This window comes from Dermacentor albipictus, chromosome 4 (genome assembly GCF_038994185.2).
Source record: "Dermacentor albipictus isolate Rhodes 1998 colony chromosome 4, USDA_Dalb.pri_finalv2, whole genome shotgun sequence".
Classification (NCBI taxonomy): Eukaryota; Metazoa; Arthropoda; class Arachnida; order Ixodida; family Ixodidae; genus Dermacentor; species Dermacentor albipictus.
In genome coordinates this window covers 31,089,940-31,110,336 of record NC_091824.1, presented here as the reverse complement: position 1 = coordinate 31,110,336, position 20,397 = coordinate 31,089,940, and the positions used below count along the sequence as shown (strand labels likewise).

General features: G+C 43.6%; 1 protein-coding gene across 6 annotated transcripts in view; it reads left to right on the top strand.

Moving 5' to 3' along the window:
• The window catches only part of Rbcn-3B (WD repeat-containing protein Rbcn-3B), a 170,238-nt gene that overhangs the window by 116,524 nt on the left and 33,317 nt on the right, over positions 1-20,397 (top strand). For all 6 annotated transcript variants that reach the window (XM_065429602.2, XM_070536879.1, XM_065429600.2 and 3 more), the window contains 3 exons: positions 1,841-2,068; positions 7,893-8,052; positions 16,239-16,442. In XM_065429602.2, coding sequence (XP_065285674.1) covers positions 1,841-2,068; positions 7,893-8,052; positions 16,239-16,442 — 592 coding nt within the window. The remainder of the gene's footprint in view (positions 1-1,840; positions 2,069-7,892; positions 8,053-16,238; positions 16,443-20,397) is intronic.

Genomic DNA, 20,397 nt, shown 5'->3' with positions numbered 1-20,397 from the left:
GATCATTTATCATTTAATCATGAATAGATTTCGAAAAAATATAAGTGGTGCTTCTTTAACATACCTGGCTTCAGTAATTGTTAAATTGTAAAAACAATAATTGCAATTATAATCCTGGAACCTACACACCACTACTTCTGATTTTGGCACCTATCCACCGGATGTAAGCCAAATGCGGTTGTTCTCAGCCAGCTGCAGTGCGCTTAGCAAGTGGACTCGTCGTGGCACCCCGCGGCGGCTGCAGTGTCTATGTTACATAGCAGACCGTAGCTATACATGCAACTGTAGTGCGTATGCACGGCGTTTGCTTCGTGCACAACAGGGCTTGAGTGCATGCTGGCGCTCATATGCTCCAGTGTGGCCATGCTGCGTGGTGTCGACTGGCTTTGTCCTTCAGCAGCTTGACTGATGAATAGTGGCCACATCCAACTTGCGCATTCTTGAAGCGCTATGAATTAGTCTGCCAAGGTGTGTAACCAGGAGCGGCCAGGAGTAAGCACGTGCTGGCAAGCATGCATGTGGTGTAACCTGAAATTTCACTTGGTTCAAGGCTAGATGAGCATTCCAAACTAGTCGAAATTAGCAAGACCCGCCATACACAACGCAAATAAGCAGGGTGGCCAAAGTTTAATTGCTGCGTGAGTGGCCGTGGCCGAGCGTGAGCAGACGATAGTTAACTTCTTCTGGAAATATGTAATTATTATTGAAATTTGAAGGCACAATTTCACTTACGTCAGCCTGTTTATTAAACTTCATCAATAAATGTATGCAGTACTAGCAGTAGGAAGATGTGCGCCGATCCAAACACCCTTCTTGATTGGCTTCAGCTACTGGCTAATGGCAGCCGCGTATGGGAATCTGCTATATTACGAAATAAAACTTCCAGGAAAGAGTGAGGCGCAGAAAAAAAAAAAGCATGTGAGAGATAGGTGGCTTTGCGCTCTGCTTGCAAGATCCACGCACCGTGCACGACTGCAAAATTTGGCTGAGATGTTCACAGCAGCGTATGCTATCCGCGAACTATGTTTTTTCACCATGCCTGAGAGGTGTTCCAGCACTCCTTTATGTCTCACATACTCTGAGGCTAGTCGAGTGTTCCAGACTAATTGGAATTAGTGAGAGCCGATGGCTTTAGTATGATAGCCTAGCTCGAAATTTTAGGACCGAAATAATGAAAATTTGAGCCCATAGAAATGCATGGATGCTGGCCGGGAACTTCGACCGGGACCTTTTGTTGGGATTGTATTAGCCAACAAATTGAGTTAACCGGTGTTGAATTACAGAAGTCTACTGTATTAGCCTTTCTTGCAGCATTTTGCCTCATGCTTTATCTTTCCTGTATGTGCAGTCTCTCTCCAATAAAATAATTAGTTGATGTTCAGTAACTGTCCTATCAAGTCATCTTCCTTGTTTCATGCTTTATAGCAGTGCTGATGCATTTTATCTGCTCAGTAACTAATTTGCCCAGCTTTCAACAGTAACTGTCCAATGTGAAGGCTTTCATGATCTAACTGCACAAGACCCAATGTATCATTTTTGATATGTTGAGCATGGTACCTCAAAGTGTTAATTTAGGCACTGGTAACTTGACTCAAAGGCCATAGGTTTTGGTACGCTTAGGCAAAGATTCAGTTGTGGATTGCTCAGCAAAAAAGTTATTACTTGCTGTACTGGTTAACTCTAAGCTTGAGTAACATTTCGTTGTTTTGTATTTTTGTACGAATGCATTCTCCATGGCCAGAGAAAAAAGTAAACGAATTCTTTTGATTTTCTTTGGTATGGAATGGTGTCTGGGCTTTGTGGCATTAAAGCTGTGGCTGGGGCTGGCTGCTTTTTCCAGGTGCGCGAAGCAGCCCAGGCGCTACTACTCGCGGAGCTTCGGCGGATTGGCCCCAAGGGTCGCAAGACGGTTGTGGACGAGTGGGCCGTCTACCTGCCGAACTACGGCGAGGCCTTCCTTACCTCGCCCTATGCCTCGGGCGCCGGAGCTGCTGCACCGGGGCCCCAGGCAGGACAGGCGGCGCAGCAGACACCCAATGCTGCTGGCCTGAGCAGCGTTGCAATCGAGGCACGTCTGATACCTCTGTCATCTTTTGCAGTGGCAGCTCTTACGGCTAGAGTTTCTTACAGTTTACTCAGAGGGAAAGCGGTGAAACGGCACTGTTGTATGCATTAGAATACCAGGGAAATGGCTTTGGATTGACATCTTTTTCGAAAAGCCGGGAGACCTCAGTGGCACATCTTGCAAATGGCATTCTATCTGTCAGAGTGGTTGAGTGTCTGCTAAAGTGGCCTGTAATATGTTGTTCTTTCTTTTTATGCATGCAAGCTTGTGCTGGGTTGTACAGATATATGTCGATAGTGAACAGTACTGGCCTGTCACTAAAGCCAGAGGAGGGACAAGGTTGGCATTTTGGGACTGAAATGCACACTCCAGCTTTTTTGCTTACTTGCTGTGCTGTGTGTGAGCCATCAAAAATTATGGATGAACTACAGAAGAACCGAGACTTTTTATGAAGAATTCCTTGCAAGAAAGCGTCACTTGCTCAGCTATTACCAGTTTTTACGCCAAGCCGCATTCAAAACTTGTCATACCATCCATATCTCGGCATTCCCATGGTACCACAGTGCTTGTTTGGAAACTCGCTTAGACAGAAGCATCAGGGTTTCCCTCTAACCAGTATACTCAAAAAAGAAAAAAACTCTTGTGTGTGATCTTTTTTTTTCAGGTATTGACGTGCTGTGCATTCATTCTTGTGAAAGCCACACATGCCATGTAAAAAACCCAGACTTCCAGTTCCATGAAAATACCGCATTCCTCTGCTTTGCATGTCAACTACACTAACTGCTTTTTCACTTAGGACATTCTTTGTTATCGAGAAACATGTACACAGTTTTCACAGGCTAGGCCACCAAATTGTGTGTGTTTGCATCAGAATTGTTGTTTGAACAACCGTTGCTGTAACAGGTTGTTTCGGAGTTCCACGTGTCGGCATGCCATCCACAAGTTGTGACCAGGTGTGGGCTATTCATGCAAGCCTAGTCACAACTTCTGCATTTTTGAATATCCAACAGAATATTTTTCAATTTAATATTCGCTTTAGCTTGAATTTCAGTGTTTGGAACTTTAGAAACATTAAGAACTACCAAATGCAAATTTCAAAACGCCTACTGCCAATAGTTCCGACCCACTATGGGGGGCTCAGCGGACACGGCATTGCACTACTGAGCTCAAGGTTGTGTTCAGTTGTGGCCGCAAGGGCCACATTCTGATGGGGACAGGTGTACTTTACTTTGGGCGCACTCTAAAGAAAGGCCCAGGGGGTCAGATTTCATCCAGAGCCCTCCACTACCGTGTCCCTCATAAGCACATCTGGACACTAAACCGCGCATTCTAATTTTTAAAATCGATAGTTTGGGTTTTGGTGACGAAGTCGTTTTGCTGTTGACAAAGCTCCACTACTCATAGCCAAGAGGAGCTGAAGATGAAGAATTCATTAGCACTGGCTGACTGATTATTTTGCACTGACTCGATTATTTGAAGTAAAAAAAAAAATGCTCAACTTGGGTCCTTGTGATAAAATATCTGATTAACAGCATTTCATAATACAGTTTATTTTCTTCTTTTTCTTAGCAGCATTTCGAAAAGAAGCTATTTTCATCTTTGCAAGTAAAGCAACCCCGAGCCCCCTCTTCTTTTTTCATTTGTGAACTTCTGGCTGATTGTTTTAAAGTTTTATGCAAGTCCTGCAACTTTTCCAACTGTAGTTCGTTTGGAATTGTTTGACGCTAATTATTATTCATGTTTAATTTGCTCCAAACCAAAATATTTATATTAGTGCAAACGAAGTAGTGAAGCAAATGCAGCTGCCTTAATTAATAAAAAAATTACATTAATAGCTGCATTCCAGACACTAGGAAGGATTTTGAGTTTTTGTAGCACCCAGTTACTGTTTCAGTGTTGCCAAGCCACCAAAATGGCACTCATAGCTCTGGCGAAATGAGCACAGTGTGGAAGGTGGAGACACGGTAAGGAAGGGACACACGGTGTTGTCTGCTTCAGCAGTCTTACAGCAGCAGTCTTAGTATCTGCATCTTCCAGGCTGTGCTCGTTTTGCCATAAATTACTAACTTGCCCAATCGGTGCAGTGAAATGAATCCCCTGAAAGTAACGATAAACTTGCTACTAATTCTGTATTACGCTTCCAATGAGGCAAAAGATTTATGGGAGTTGGCCACTTAGTTTTGTACTGTAGACAAGTGGCTCGAGCTATCAGGTCTTTCATCGCTGCTATTTACTGCTGCGCACAGTCGGGGCACAAAATGCAGGAACGGGCGCTAAAGAGCCGCGCTCTAAAAAAAAGGTTTCTTAACCCACTGCGAGGAAACTAGCTTCGTTAAAACGAGGTTTTCAGTACGTGGGCATCCATTGAAATTTCAAGAGGAATCACAATTTCCTTATTATATTCTGTTTCATCATAACGAGGCTTTACTGTACATGGGAATGAAGAAATAATTTTGCTCGCTGACCATTGCACCGATCTTGATGAGGTTTGTTGCAGTTAAAAAAAAGTTAATATATAGTGGCTGTGGGAAGCAGAGGTTTATTCAGGCCATTAATCTTTTAAGAAAAATTATTGGATATTGCGAAGTTTCAGAAAACTCAACTTCCAAGTTCACAACTCTGTAAGCCAGCAGGGGAAAACGATATTGTCACGTGGTAGTAATGTATAAAGAACGCAGTAGCAATACTGTGGAAAACGAAACTCACTTTGATTGGGCGAACCTGTGCCCACAGAAACAGGCTATACTTAAAGAATGGCGACAGCGGCGAACACAGTCGGCGATCGTCAAAATCTCATCAGCGGGTCTAGCGAGTTGGCTTTTATACATCAGTGGTCAAATGTTCCAGAGTAATCGCTGGGATCCGCGTGTCTTCCACAAAGCTTTACACCATTCGCGTCGCACATAAATGCAATCAGATTACACAAGGTTCGGTCACAGACAGCGGATGGAACAATGAATAACATTCCAGAAACTTCCGATACATGCAGGCACATCCCACGCTGTGCGATAACATTTGTTAGGCAGTGAAACGTGGTCACCCGATAAAGGTAAACAAGTACACATGTCACTATCACAATTTTGCAGGCTGGACCTAATAATACATTAAAGTGGACAAAAATTTAGATTTTCTTTTTTATGTACTATACAGAACTGCTATAAGATGAGGCTCTAATTGGTGAGTAGAACTTTTGAAAAATCCTTCTAAACATTGCAACAACCTTACATAAGCTGCAAATTCATGTATCAAATTTATTTCTCTTTAGATGCTCCAACAGATGCAGTTTACAGAACCGTGATACTTGTTTTGGTGCAAAGCTTAAGATTTGTAAACCTCTCTCTTCTATTTCGTTTCCCTAAAGCTTACCAGTATTTGTCAATCTTTTGTAAAAAGTTAAATGTTCAGAATGAAAATTGTACTTCCTAATGTCACTAGAATTTAACTTTCTCTCCCAGATGTAACAGAGTTCATTAAAAATCGGTCCACTGGTTGTTGCAAAAGCGTTTCTGCATTTTTCATGTACAGTGGAACCTCAGTGATAGAATACTGTGTATGTATGATTTCCCGGTGCCAACATTTGTGATTGAAAACCAGAAAATCGCCCAATACAGTACACTTCTTTACCTGTTATACGTTTCCCAAAAACAAAATTTTTCAGTGCTAACATTCAGTACATCATGAAACTACGATTATACGATACGTCTTCCAGCCTCTAGACCTCATGTGAGCAATAAAAGGCACGAGACAGGCACGACTGAGAGCAGTCACCCACCACGGCAGCTTCTTCGCAGCACTCGGCCACCCGTGTCACGTGAAAATGTCGACACATACAGTTTCCTCTTCCGTGGTAGCAGCAAATTGATATTGCAAAGATATTGCTACCAACTTTATTGCAATAATCAGCTGCACGTATCTGTTTCATCGCACATGTGGCCTAGTGCCATTGGAAGCGTACTGCATGCTTTTAACAGGCACCACCAAACGCGCTGCCATTCCCTGCTGCGGGCGGTGTGAATTGTGAGCATCATGCTCTGGCTTAGCCCACTAGCTTGATTTCATTTTGGTTTCTCATTGCTGTCTTAAAACGGTACGAAAGAGAAACGCGCCTCCCAGACTGCTCCAGCCCCACCAGCTCTGCACATGTCGACGTCTCCTGCCTCAACGCTTCCCACCCGCCCAATTCACGCGAAAGTGCCGGAACACACTCACTTTCCCCTTCCAGTACCAGGAAACCTCGTGGGTCGTCACACGTCACATGCGAAGATATCGCCGCCAACCCTATAGTGATAAGCAGTCTTCACCTATCTGTTTCACAGCGCATATGGCGTAGGGCCGTTAAAAGTGTACGGCACGCTTCTAATATGCGATAGCCCAAATGTGCCGCCATTCCTCTCTGCAGGTGACGCAAAGTTAGAGTCATGTGTTGCTCAGGTGGCATCGTATTCTGGCATAGGCTACCAGCTCGATTTCTTTTGTTTCCCACCACCGTCTTAAGCACATTGCAATAGCAAAACGACGACGCACCTCTCGAGCCGCTTGGGCCCCACCAGCTCTGCCCACGTCGGCATCTTGCGCCACAACAGTTCTCACCGAGTGTGCACTTCAAAACCTCCTGCAAAAATACCCCACCCGATGCGGCTGCTGTCTCGGGCCGAATTCAAGACGCGCAAATCTAAGATTGCCAAAGCCACTAAAACCACATGCGTCTGCGTCTCGTGTTACAGTGATTTGCGCAACGCATTACGTAGAAGTCAACTTACAGTTGAGTTTGCCAATTGCTTTAGTGAATTCGAATTGTACGTTTACCTGGTTAGTACATTTTTTGTCCCTGTCTTTGAATAAGGCAATCAAAGTTGGTCCCAAACTAAAGCTTCCTCTTAAAGCAATATCTATAAAATGGAATTTCATATTATGTCTTTTAATATTTGCAGAATGATTATGCAGTAGTGTTTGTGTTTGGCCCATACCCAAAGATGCCAAATTAATGTGCGAACTCAGAAACAACTTGTCGTTTTTGTGAAGACTCCCATTAGTGCGACAACTCCTATCACTGCCATGTGACTATAGATTTGCAATGATTCTTAGTCTGTGCTTTCCATTCACATTAAATGAATGGCAACGCAGGTCTTCACTCATTTATCTAGCCTTTATCATGGAGTCTGAGCACTGTTTTTTTTTTCCTTCTTTTGTTTCCCCTATTGAGATTATGTTGTGAATTTCAATGGGCATACTCAATTTCTAGCTCCTCACTTCTACCTACCCATGGTGGGTTGACGAATTGGGGGGCTTCCCGGTCCTGTTCCTGCTAGTCCTGTGCAACTTAATTTTTTTTCCCTAATGTTTGTATATTCATTCTGTAATGCTCACTTTACCTCATAGCTTTTACATCTCTGCAGTGTTAGCCCTGTATTCTAATGTATCGGCGCATATTTTGTTTTCCTCTCAACAAAACTTTGTTCTACACGTTAACTATTGTATAATGATAATAACTGAATCTCCTGCACTTATGTTCCTTAAATATATATATATATATATATTATTTCTCTCTCTTTATAACAAAATAACCTTTTGCATCTATCTTCCTCCCTCACACGACGCTCCAGTGTAAAGTGCCTGTGAGGTATTTGTAAATATATAAATTCTCTTCTAGGTGGTGTGTCATTAGATGCGAACTGGATATTGCCCGAGTCTTTACGTTAAGTTATTTTCTGAAGAGGGCATTTGTTCCATTTTACCAGATTATTACTTTCAGCATTTCATTTCCACGGGGGGGGCATTGCTGAAGTTTCTTCTCTCATGTTCCTGTTGATGTTTGTGCGACCTGCAGGGCAACGTTGCGAGCTACCAGGTGGGAAGCGGTGCTCCCAGCCGAGCCTCCTCGGGAGGGAGCACACCCTCGGGGGCCCAGCCCAAGGTTGACACGCAGTCGATACGAACCAGTGAGGGGCAGAACTCCTCGGAGGAAGAAGATGAAGAGGAGAGAGAAGGTATACTTCAGGGGAGGGAGGGAACCCTGCCTCAGCTGCATGTTCTTGTGGCCTTACAGTGAGAGAGCATATTACTGGGCAACCTGGCAATGCGTGTAAGCACTAAAAGATGTACAATAGACTTCCGTTCATCGGACTAATTATATTGTTTCGGTTAGTTCGTTACCAGTTGGTGCCTGATGTTTTGGGCTGAAACATTTGTTATCTTGACCCTGAAATTGGCACTCTCTGGATAATTCTTGAACTTGGCCGGTTGGTACAAATGCACCTTATACAAATGGGGACCCCAGTGGCTGCAGCATCTGTCTAGCAGTGCTAAAGGACAGCGAATGCATAGAAGACACATTATATTTGCTGAAAATGGCTGTTTTAGGCCTGGATTTGGAAGATTTTCAAGCAAGAACGGCAGCTCATAATAAAGAGTTGCTATGTTTTCCATTTCCTTAGAAAATTGGTCCACGAGTTACCTGAATGTTGCAGTTGGATAAAAGACTGCAATTGCAGTGGACAGCCTACTGTCAAGATCGGCGTCACCGTTATTGTCGTCACAAGATGGCAACATAACAAGTGCTCGTGTATGACGGTGACGATTGCGCACTGCCTTGAGTCTTTGATTACAACAGCGCATTCAAAACAAGTTATTTTTAAGGGTGTGCAAATACCAAATATTAGATTTCGAATCGAATATCAGAAAATTTAGCACGAACATTTATGCTTCCAAATTTGGTGCAACAAAATACAGTGCTGCACACGCTCAGGAAATAACCACATTCATTAAAGTGGCACTAAAGGCAAATATTCAATCAAGCTAAAATGGTAGATTAGTGGGATAATCTCTAAGGCGTCAATATTATTGCGAACAGAGGCTTAATCATCGAGAAATGGAGGTAAATGCAGGACATGATTAGAGACTCCCTCGGGACATTCAAGTACTTGCCCAATGACGAAGACACTCCTCAGTTAAATTCTGTCACTAGTGCTCTACCACTCGCTGCAAAAAGCATCCTTGTATTATATTATGAGACAAAATAAAATGCTACTTGTCCAGTTTTATTTCACTTTTATAAATAAGAACTCATTGAAATTCTACTTGACAACGACGCAGGCGTTCCAGAGATTTTGTTTTCGTTCAACTCTGCACCGCCCATGCTTTTGCATTTCAGTAGTTTCATTATTGCGTAGTGCTGCGCTGGTTTTGCTGGCTTGCGAAACTTACACAAACTGCTAGTAGCGAAGAATTCAACTTCCATGTGATGTCGCGGGATGCCCGAATGGTCTAAGCCACTTTACCAAAAAGCAGCTGCAGCGGCGAATTCACTGCTCTATCTTGGCTCGGTGCCGCCATCCGTCAGGCACCGTTTTACTCACTGGCGGCAGCAAAGAGTGGTGATTGCATATGCAATGTCACCACTCCCTTGGTTGGGTGGCAGGAGATTTGAATTCTGAAAAAGGTATTAGGAGCCTTCAGATGCAATTTTTTCGTAAACTGAGTATTTTTTTTTGCATGAAACAAGTGTTGTGGGGTTTCTGGAATGGCATTTCAACAGCCTGCGTCAACTTAGTCTTTGCCTTTAGTGCCCTTTAACAAGAATCTCTATCAGTAACTTACCTATGAATCACGATGCATAGTATGCTGTACTCATATTAAACAGAACACCAAATCAGTATGCCAGCACTGATAACAACTCAGTTCGTATACAAAGATCTGGAAAATATTTTTTATTGATACAATGTCTGTCAGATATAATCAAGTGCTTTTTTCCCTGTGAAGCTGAAGAAATGGCAAAGTTGTGCTAGATACCAATGGGGATTTCAGTTTAATAGTGGGCCATAACGTGCTTAAGGGCAATCTTCTATTGCGTAGAGAGTGTTGCTTTCCTAGTTTTCTTCCAGAAAACGGAATGTTCCCATCTTTATGGCAGGCGGCTTCCGTGGGTTATCGTCAGCAAGGAATGCGCATCACGTCACTTGGCATATATTGCTCCACAGTCATTGGTGCCAATAGTAAAGAGTTCTCAAATCGGGAGGCCCACAGCAAGTTCACATGATGTCACGTGACATTTTCGAAACCTAGGAACCCCTCACAAGCTATTCTTGCAATGGGTCGTAGCTCGAAACTAAGAAAATCGACAATTGTGCGCCTGCAAACAGCATTCAGAACAAGAGGCCACCATAGGACATTTCGTTGGGATGACGGCCATGAATGCACAACGGTCATCCCATGCACTTGCTTTCATGGTGAGACAGTTTGTTGGTTTTCGGAGGATTGTGCAACTGCTGTGAATAGATCTGCATTGATTCAGTAATCGTAACTTTAGTCACCAACAAGTGACGACGCAGCACCGATTAGGCAACATGATTAGGCCTAACGAGCTAGACAGCGTGGTAAATGGTATGGTCGTGATGAAAATTTGCCGCTGGCTGATGTGATAACGGGCTGCAAACCATCACAAAAATTTTTTCGTTAATGTGTTCCTATGGGTGGTTCATCAGTAGGGTTGTTCGTTTTCGGGTAAAACTCGATTTTTACACCCCGAACATATTTCCGGAAAATCTGGTCATACCCGATTTCTCCCTGAGTGGACCTTCCCAGCACAATCTGCACAATCATGCGCTGACAGTCCGCCGTTCACTTCTGGTGCCCCGTGCAGTATAAACATACGGGCGCATTCTCACCCTGCTGCTTGGAGAGTAGATGTTGCTTTCTAGTGCTGCATAATTTTATTCCCGCTTTCTCGACAGGTCACCGTGAGTCCGTACATGCACACATCCCAAAAAAAGAAAAGGCTTGCAAAGGAACGGGGCAAACACGTTTGAGGCTGACCACGCTACGAGTACATGGCTACCAGTCAGAGAGTAACAATAGAACGAAAATTTTAAAAAAGCAAAGAAAATGGCAGTTTGCCTACCGCAGATTATTCTCGGGCATGTGCACCTGCTTCCATGGCTTTCATGCGAAAAGAACGGGTGACGAGTCGGTGGGAGAGGGATTGAGCGACAAAGATGTTTCGTGCACTAGTTTTTTACCAGCGAGGGCCTGAACGCCTATTATTTCTTTTCTTCAGCCAGCCTTCGTCACAGTGACTTAGACGAACTTATCGGTTGGTTCCTCTTTGCACAGTTTTGATGCACCACTTTTCCTTCATCCCCTTTGTGTCGGACATGCGTATGGCCGTGACAACCGGAATCGGTTGGCCTTGTTGAGAGCCATGTAGCCTTCTGCGTCCCCCGCGCTTCACGCAGCTTGTGATATCCCCTTTTGACTGCCCACAAAAGAAGGGAAAGAAGCCACTGGACTAAAGATTCTGTTTTGACAGGAACAGCAAGATTCCGAGAATGGTAGCATTGTTCCGATTCGAAGGACTTCAAAAAAAAAGGGTCATGTTTTAGTGTGTGTGGGTGGGGGGGGTGGGGGAGGGGGCGGGCAGGGGAGGACAGAAAGACAAATGAGAGAATATGACCAGCAAATGATTGGAGGTTGGTCTCTTAGGTTCTCCTACAGGTTTTCTCAACAAATTTGAAGCACTGCTAACAAAGAACTCACCAGCCACCTGGAGAAAAGAAACTGGCGGTGAAGTGAATCATGCACCTGATTGGTTTAGAGTGCAAATGCTAACCGCTAACACATGATTGCCATCGTCACTTCCCGATACCAGGGGTGACTGGTGAGCGTAATGCCACCGTCGCAAACGTAAAGCTCCAATATGCAGCACGGGAAAATTCAGCGCGAGGATGGGAAGAAAACGAAAGAAACTGTATGACTGGTGCAAAGAGCATGAAGATCTCCAGATCATAACGAAAGCCAGTGAAGGAAGCCGCAAATCAGTGTGCAAATATTGCAATATCGAGATGGTCACCAATCCAATGAAAAAGCCCTACGACCGAATTTGCGAGCATCTAGCGTCATTTGTCACAAGTTCAAGATGTCAACCCAGGAAGCTGGGAAGACAGGAACATCTCAGCAGACACTCTTCGATATGTCCTGTAGACAACGTGCGAAAGAAACTGAAGTGGATGGCGTAATCCATGACTTCGTTCGTGCCCTAGCATACAGTGGAATCAGCTTGCACCTGATGGACGAACCTCTGGGGGACTTCGTACGCAAATACTGCAAGGCCACAAAGACCATGCTAACAGGACAAAGACTTCGGCTGAAAGACCTTAAAGAAGCTGTTGACAGGGACATGGTGAAAATCCATAATGATATGCAAGATGTGTTAGTGAGTGTCATCGTCAACGAATTCTCAGACATCACTGGAGTGCCTACCATAGACACTCCTATGCTACTATAACCAAAAAAATCATGAAGAAGCGGGTTGTTTTGGTGAACATCGATAGACTAAGTGCTTCAAACAGCTACACGGTGGCCAGTGTAGTCAGCAAGGCTCTCTTGACTGTAAGCAAGACAGGGAAAGACGTGGCTGCAGCTACAGACTTAGCCTAGTACATGCGAAAAATGGTATGAGAAATCTGTCAAGCTGAAGGGATCCAAACCTTCCACGTGAAAGATTTAGCACACCTGATTCATGTGAGTGTTGACCATGCCATTTCTTTACCATGCATGTCAACAGTTCAATCTGTAGTGATTTAAAGCATTAATCTGTAGTGAGTTTAAAGCATTATTTAAGCCCGCTAACAAGCTATACCAAAAGTGCCTCACCGAAATTTGTACCAGATGTTAACAAGCCACCTTCTGTTATCCCGAATAGATGGCAAAGCTTCTACAAAGCGTTTGTGGTTGTCATAGAAATGTGGAGCTCGTCGATGGAACTTGCTGAAAGCTTGCATGATAGCAGCAAAGCGAAAGCTATTCAAGTGATACTTTCTGAAAAAGAAGTTGTTTATGCAAAGGCAGTCCTGATGAGACACACTCGGCCCCCTTTTAGACGCCCAGAAAGCGCTTGAAAGTGTTAAACTTTTGATGCCCAGCTTTGATCACCTGGTAAATGTCAAGCTGCAATAGGCTGTCAGCGAGCTTTCAACGATGATCAGTAAAAGCGATCAGGCCAAAGCTGTTTTTTCTATGTCACCCAAGAGTAGCACCACATTAGTAAAAACATGCTTTGAAGAATTCTGCACGAAACTCGCCACAAAATGGCACTGCACTGTTGAACGGAACTTCTCAAAGACAAAAAGCAGCTAACTTTGTGGAAGTTGGGAGCCATTCTGGATCCATTTCAGAAGCGTCTGTTGGGGCAGTCATTTGATGACTACCGACCTCTGTTCATGTCCGTAACCAATGATGTAGATTCACTTCACGCCGTGTTCAACCAGTACTTGCTGGAAGCAAGTCCCACAGACACAGCTGTCGAATTCACTGAGTATTGGCATGACTCTACCACTTGCTACTCCAGGCTGGCAAATGCTGCACTGACATTGTTGTGCCTAGCTAATGGAAACTGTGATGTTGAGAGAACTTTCTCCCAGCTGAGACACGTTCAACGACGGTCTCAAATGGAGACTGACATGTTGTGCATGCAGATGATAATGCATGTAAACAAGGGTGTGTAAAAAATCAATGAGCAGCTTTTCGTGAATGAAATGTTTCATTTCTTAGAAGTTATCAATGCGCTTTACTGTCATCATTACTGATTGATTTCCAAACAAATGCCAAATTTCAGAGAGTATTTGCTAGAATACCCTGATGTCCCCCTCAATTACCAGCTTGAAACAAGCACCAATTTTAACACGTTAGAATTAAGAAGCCAGTAATACCGTCTGATAAAATAAACTGAATGTATTACTTAGTACATCTGTAGATTTAACCCGAAAAAACCTGTATTTCGGGATGATTTCACAAAAAAAACTTATTTCCTCTGGTTATCAGTTTGAAAAATAGCACCCGATTTTTACCCTGTCATTTAAAAAAAATATATAGAACCTGAAAACAAACAACCTTACTCATCAGTGGGCGGTTTCGAGATCACGCGGACTGGTTAGATTATGGCCGTTGAAGCGTTCAGGTCTGCGGTTGACCAGCCAGCAACTACTGCGAGCATGCGTGCCAAGTTTGTCTGTGTGTTCGCATGTGGGTAGAAAGCTCCGAACTGCATGAACCTGTGTGCATGAACTCTGAACTTGTCTAGTCGATGTGATCAGCATGACTTCCGGTGGCAAATCGGCCCGATCTTCACACATGCTTACGTGCTTTCTGCATACATTGCTTTTGTTGTTCCCTCTGTTCACGTAGCATTAAGCATTTCGATCAGTCCAGTTGAACTGGTCGAACCTTGTACCGATAAAGATCACGCGCCGTAAGAATACTGCGCTCATCAAGGCACCAACTACAATCAGGCTATTCACCTAAGGTGCTGATATTCTAAAAATCAATTATTTGAGTTTTCGCACTCCCCTAGTTATTTTACATGCTAAGCTAGCGGCAATAATGTTGAATCAGCTGTTTTCGACATTCCCGAGAATTGCATGCATTAAAAACGAACTAGTGAAGTGGTTAGTCTAGATGTGAGCCACCATAATATTTGTGATTGTTGTAGTGCAGTTCCATAAATGCAGGAGATCAAGCATGCAATGGACATGTTTGGAGGAGGACATGTGACCCATAGTGACGAACTTCTGTCTGGGAGTAACAACGATTTCATTTCATTTCATTTTCATTTATTTACCTTAAAAGCCCCACTAGGGGTATTACATAAGGGGTGGGTGCACACAAAAAAATAAAACACTCAAATTTGCGATAACAGGTGCTCAGTCAGTCACCTTGGTACCCTTAAAAACCCTTAAATAAATTGTGCTAGATAGGTGCCTGAGGGGTTTGTCAAGATAGTGTTAAGCACTTAGGAAAGTACAGTGATGCTCGTAAACTCTATGAGGATTTGGTGCTGTGTCCTCGAATACCTTGCATGCCCCCTACCAGCTATATCAGATTCTACATGCCTGTCTTTCCAAAGCATAAGAAAAAAAATATATTTTATTTTGCATTAGCAAAAACTACGCTGCACTAACGTATTCATCAGCTTCGGATGTGGCTTTTACTTCTTATTTTCATATATGCATTTGTCTTTGTATATGCTGATGAAAATACATCTTGTGAAAAACAGTGCACGTCTGCAATCATCACAGCATACAGACAGGATAGGCACAGGGAAGACATGCACTTGGTGTCCAGTACACCACATATAGATTTGTGTCAGATCTTCAATAAATTACTGTTGTTTGTAGTACTTCTACATGTATTTGTGTATGTCTTCGCTGTGTTATGTCCTCACTGTGTTCGTCTTGCAGCATGCTGAAACTTAGGGGGACGATGAAGCACGAACCAGAGAGTCCAACTACGAGTTGTGCCTTGCATAAGGGAGAAATAAAGAATTCCAGCAGTCGCAGCCAATGATTGCACAGCCATGACACTCTCAACATTATGGGGCTGAAACCCAGGATAGAGGCTGCAGGTCTGCTCATGGCATAGCAGGGGCCTGACTATACTGCATCATAGTAGTACTTAATGCTTACAGTATTTTACTGCAAATAGCTTGAGTCGGTAAGGAAAAGCTTACTAGCCTGAGTGAAACCCTTTCTCTTTATTATCAAGATCTATTTCTATTAAGCTGCCCCCACTCCTCCATTGTCTGTCGTTTAACCCCTAAGAAAGAAGCTGAGCTGGCCTGGAAACATCAGGTTTAACAAACCACACATTTTAGGTTGAAGACATTAACTCTATAATTAATTAGCCAGGCAGTTTTGTCAATGTTTCGCTTCCATGCTACTTGACTGACACTAACCCTTACCATTTCTGCTTTGGATGCATTCTTTTTTTGTGGTGGATGCCATGATCATTGCATAAGCTATTAGCATGTTTTATTTTGCCATATTATTGTATTTCCTCGTGTAAGCCCCATGCCTCCACTTCGGAGTGCGAAAATTTAGGAAAAAAATTCTGCTAAGCATCACACTCATATCCACGTCCTGGTAAATATCTGCTGACATTATTAAATGAAACTAGTTGTCTTGTCAGTGATGGCATTATCACCATGACCGTATCTTGCAATCTTCAGGCTTCAGTGAATAGCCCTAAGCCTGCCTCGTGTAAGGCTCACATCTAGTAAAAAAATCTGAAAAAAAAAGTGGGCCTTACACGAGTACGTACGATATTTGCTATATGATTGTTTCTCAACCCACTGCCCTCTCCAGCACTTCAAGAGTTTCAAAAATTGTGGTGTGTGCGTGCACAGGTGGGGAGGCGACCACCAAGCATGCCTGGAGTGCCGCTGAGGCCCGCCGTAAGCAGTCGACAGCCATTGTTCTTCTGGGTGTGATCGGAGCAGAGTATGGTCACGAGATTGAACAGAGCAAGCGGAAGGGCGCCGACGACCAGAAGAAGAAGTCTGTCGTGGACGGATTTGGGCCCACGAACTACTCCCTCGCATGGCACACGAGTGAGTCCCTTCACACGAGCGCCATTTTCGCAGTGATGGCACGTTATTGGCTCTTCCACTTTCTCCAATTGATGTATCAGCGACCATCGCTGGAACTTTGTGTGCAAACTGCAGCGCCGTAACACACAGCCTAGCGAGTGGAGGAAGCAATATTCAGCAACACATGCTGCGATTTTGAGTCAACAAATTCACTGCCCACATTGGGGAACGTGTGCCCAGCTTCTGAGCCGACTGGGCACCGACATGCTACATGAGAGTGCTTGTGCTACTCGCAAAGCTCATCGCCATGGAATGAGCTTGACTGGACGCATCAGGCTAAAGCAAACATGGACGCGAGTGTGCATCTGTTATCGTTCACAATGTTGGGCCATTTTTGTAGCCTCCCTAATGAATGGCATCAGCACATCTTCGTTGCACGCTCAAACTGCCCTAGTCCGTCCTGGCCAGCGCTGGCTCCCCATAGTGTTATGAACATACCATGATTACTCAATTCTAACACATCCTCGTTTGTAACGTACCAGACAATGCTTCACAGCCAGAAATGAAAAATTGAATGCGCTCAATTGTAAGGAGTGCCGTAATTTTTGTACTCCAAATAATTACAGATTGCCATACCCATTATTGTACCCTAACCAGATTTTTTTTATCAAGACAGATAAATGCCAATTGTTCTCTCACTTGAAAAACCATTGGCAGCACATCCCTCTTCTGGACACAGTTGTTGACAATAATGCAGTTAGCATTGTTTCTTTGATGGGTGCGTAATTAGTGATATTTGATGAGGATTCTTATGATGGATGAACTAATGGAGGCATGCCTGTCACCTGCGTGCTTCCGATTCCGGGGCAGTAAGAACCTTTTTTTTTTAGGCGAGGCCTGGCAGGCGGCGCAGTGCACTGCTGTATGCAGAGGAAGTGTTTTAAGCATGAAATGCTTTTAGCTTCCGTTGTCGGCAACCTTCAAGTGACCTTGAGCCAAAATCCAGAGCAATTATCCGGGCACTCAAACGAGAACATCCGGGCAACCAGTCAAAACTCAAGAAAATGCGGTCTCTTGCCCCCAACCTTTTGTACAGGACCACATTATGTATGCTAGTTACTGCCCAAACAAGTTACAAAAAAGAATGCTTCCGAGTTCTTCTTAATGTTTGTTCACAGTATCACTCAAGCTGTAGCTTCTAGTGTGCTGAAGTTTTATTTGTCATTTCCCATAGCGATGTTAGAAAGGCAGATACAGGGCACCATACGCTTTATTGTCATCTTTTGCCGCTGAGACAGGGTTGCCTATGCTCTTTTGAAAGCCAGCAGTCAATGAGTTCTGCGGCATGGTTTTTGCGTGGTCTCAAGAGATGGTGCCATGCTGCGCGGCACCTCCTTCAGGTGCTTTTCTTCTAGCTGGGCAGTGCGCTCTGTCTCCCTAGCGTATTTCGCTGCCTGTCATGCCGCCTTCAGCCGGTTTTCTTCTTCTAGATTGACAGCGTCCATATGCACCAGTGCACAGTATGGCGTAGTGTGTTGTGGTGCAGTGGGTTGTTGCGAACATGCACTACACCCACTTTAAGATTGTGGTTAGTGTAATCTCCAACCAATCTGCTTTGATGGTTACATGCTTGCATCTACTCTCGATTATGGGAGAACCAGCAATTTTTTCTCTAGTGTCTGACGGGGCAGTTTACTTGTTTTTAAACTCGCAACTTTCTCTTGGGTCACTGGGAGAGGGAAGGTTGCAAGTTCGGAAGCATGCAAACCGCATTATTTCCCTGACCCCGTTAAATTGTCAACTGCCTTCCCCACCACTGCCACCACATTACACGAGAGCAGAACTGTTTGTAATGCCTGCGAATTATTAACGGTCCTGCTGCAAATGGTAAACTTTCTTTTTAATTATAACCGCAGCAAAAGAAAATTTATTGTGCAGGAGCCGCAGTGGAGCCAGCATCACTCTTCATTGCTATCCAAGGGCAAGTTATCGCTATAAGCCGACTGTGGCTGTGTCTATTGCATTCGAGAACCCACATTTCTTAAACCATGGCCTCAGAGATTGGGGGCGGTGGCAGGTTTTATTCCGGCCTTCCCATCTGCACTGAATTCTGTGGCGGGCGTGGCCAACTCCTCCTCTGCACTACGGCGCTCGCAACTGAGGGTTCTTAGTGCATTGGGGAGGCTTTCAGGTGCTCTGGTCACGAACTGTAATGAGGGTCACCTTATAATTGCCATTTGATTTCAAAACTTTTAACCCTCTTTATTGAAAGGAACCAGTGTTGTGCATATTCACATCTCACAAGTAGAAGCATTCTGAATTGTTACCTGAAAGTACAGACGAAAGTTATATGTATGTCTAGGTATCTAGTGTTGCTTTGTCAACACTAGATACCTAGACCTAGACAAACCTAACTCACAGGATTAGGTATGGCAAACAAAGGTGAAGTGTCACTGAAATGTGCAAATGCACAAACAATATGTTTCAGCTTAGATGCAGCAACCTTAAGGGAAGGCTCTTTTTTTTTTTTTTGGCAAAGTAAATTTTCGTGTTCTGCTGTAGTCTCAAAGCTGAATTGAGCAATAAACTGTGCGCCAAGTGTGAAACAATAAATTATGCTATTATTTATTCCTTTATTAGTACATGTAGTTGCCGCCCAAACAGGCATTCACTGTAAGCAGTAAAAATGTAATGTGCATCAAACACAAAGGCTACTTGCTCTTTTGCATGTCTGCTTACGGCATGTTTATATTTTTTTAATACATTTAATTATTATATCTTATTACATGCCTTCAGAAGGCATCGGGTATAAGGGAAGTGCTGTAAAATCAGTGTAAAATGAGCGTTACTCAACAAGGCAAAAAGTAAAGCATCAATTAACAAAAAGCATTATTCACACAACACAATATAGCACATCAAACCCATAACAGGAAAAATGTACATGCACAATGATACTAGTAAATATTACATTCACATCATAGCACTATAGAGTAGGCATGCAAATGCGAAAATCGCCATATCAATTGCTGAATCACTGCAATGCTAAGTGCAAAAAAAAAAAAACTAAAAGACACTAGGCAGAGAGCAATTAAACTCTTCCATCTACAATAAGCTACCAGTTCACAGACAATGGATGGTGTGTGAACTCATACATGACTTGTATAGGGAAATAAATTCACAAACATAAGACTATAGATACTACAATATCAATGATAGGTATATAGAAAGGTACAAGAAAAAGTAAGGCACAAATGGACTGAACGCTTGAGACGGCAAAATGTTCAAGGCAGAGCTGAAAAATTACCTAGGCTATATCCTGTGAAACTTTTCTGCAGCTTATAAAAAGAGAACAAACGCATGCATTGGGATGTGCCATGGTTTGCTTTTTTGGCCACCTGCACGGGCGCCAGAGCCCTCAGCTAACAGCGCCACCGCAGGACAGTCAGCACAGGAATTAAACTATTTTGCTGAGAAGTGTGCCGATAGGACGACTGAAGCAAAACCTGCCAGTGCACGCAACCTTGAAAATCGTGCCTCAGCATTGGAGCTGTAATCTGGGCACCAGCTATAAGTAATGTTCAATCATAAAATCCTCGTGCTCGCAACAACTTCCAGCATGGTACAACATGGCCTTTGAAATTGGAAGGTGGAGTGTAAGATTGGGGGTGGGATTTCGACACTAGTTGTTGAAGCTTTGGTACCATGCTCAGTTCTAAAGTGCGTGACATACATATTAGTGAATTCTCTCATAGTGTCTCGAAGAGCCCTGACCTGACTATGTTCACGTCGCTTATGGAAGAAGCATGTCGGGGAGATTTCACCGGCAATATCTCGACGACACAGAAGCAACGACAGAAGCAATGACATTGTTACATCGAATTATCAATTATCTTTCATGTGTGAGCCACTATTTTTTTATCGCTGATGTGAGCAGTAAGAGAAGTCTCTATAGCCTTCGTAGCATTGCCTGCTTTAT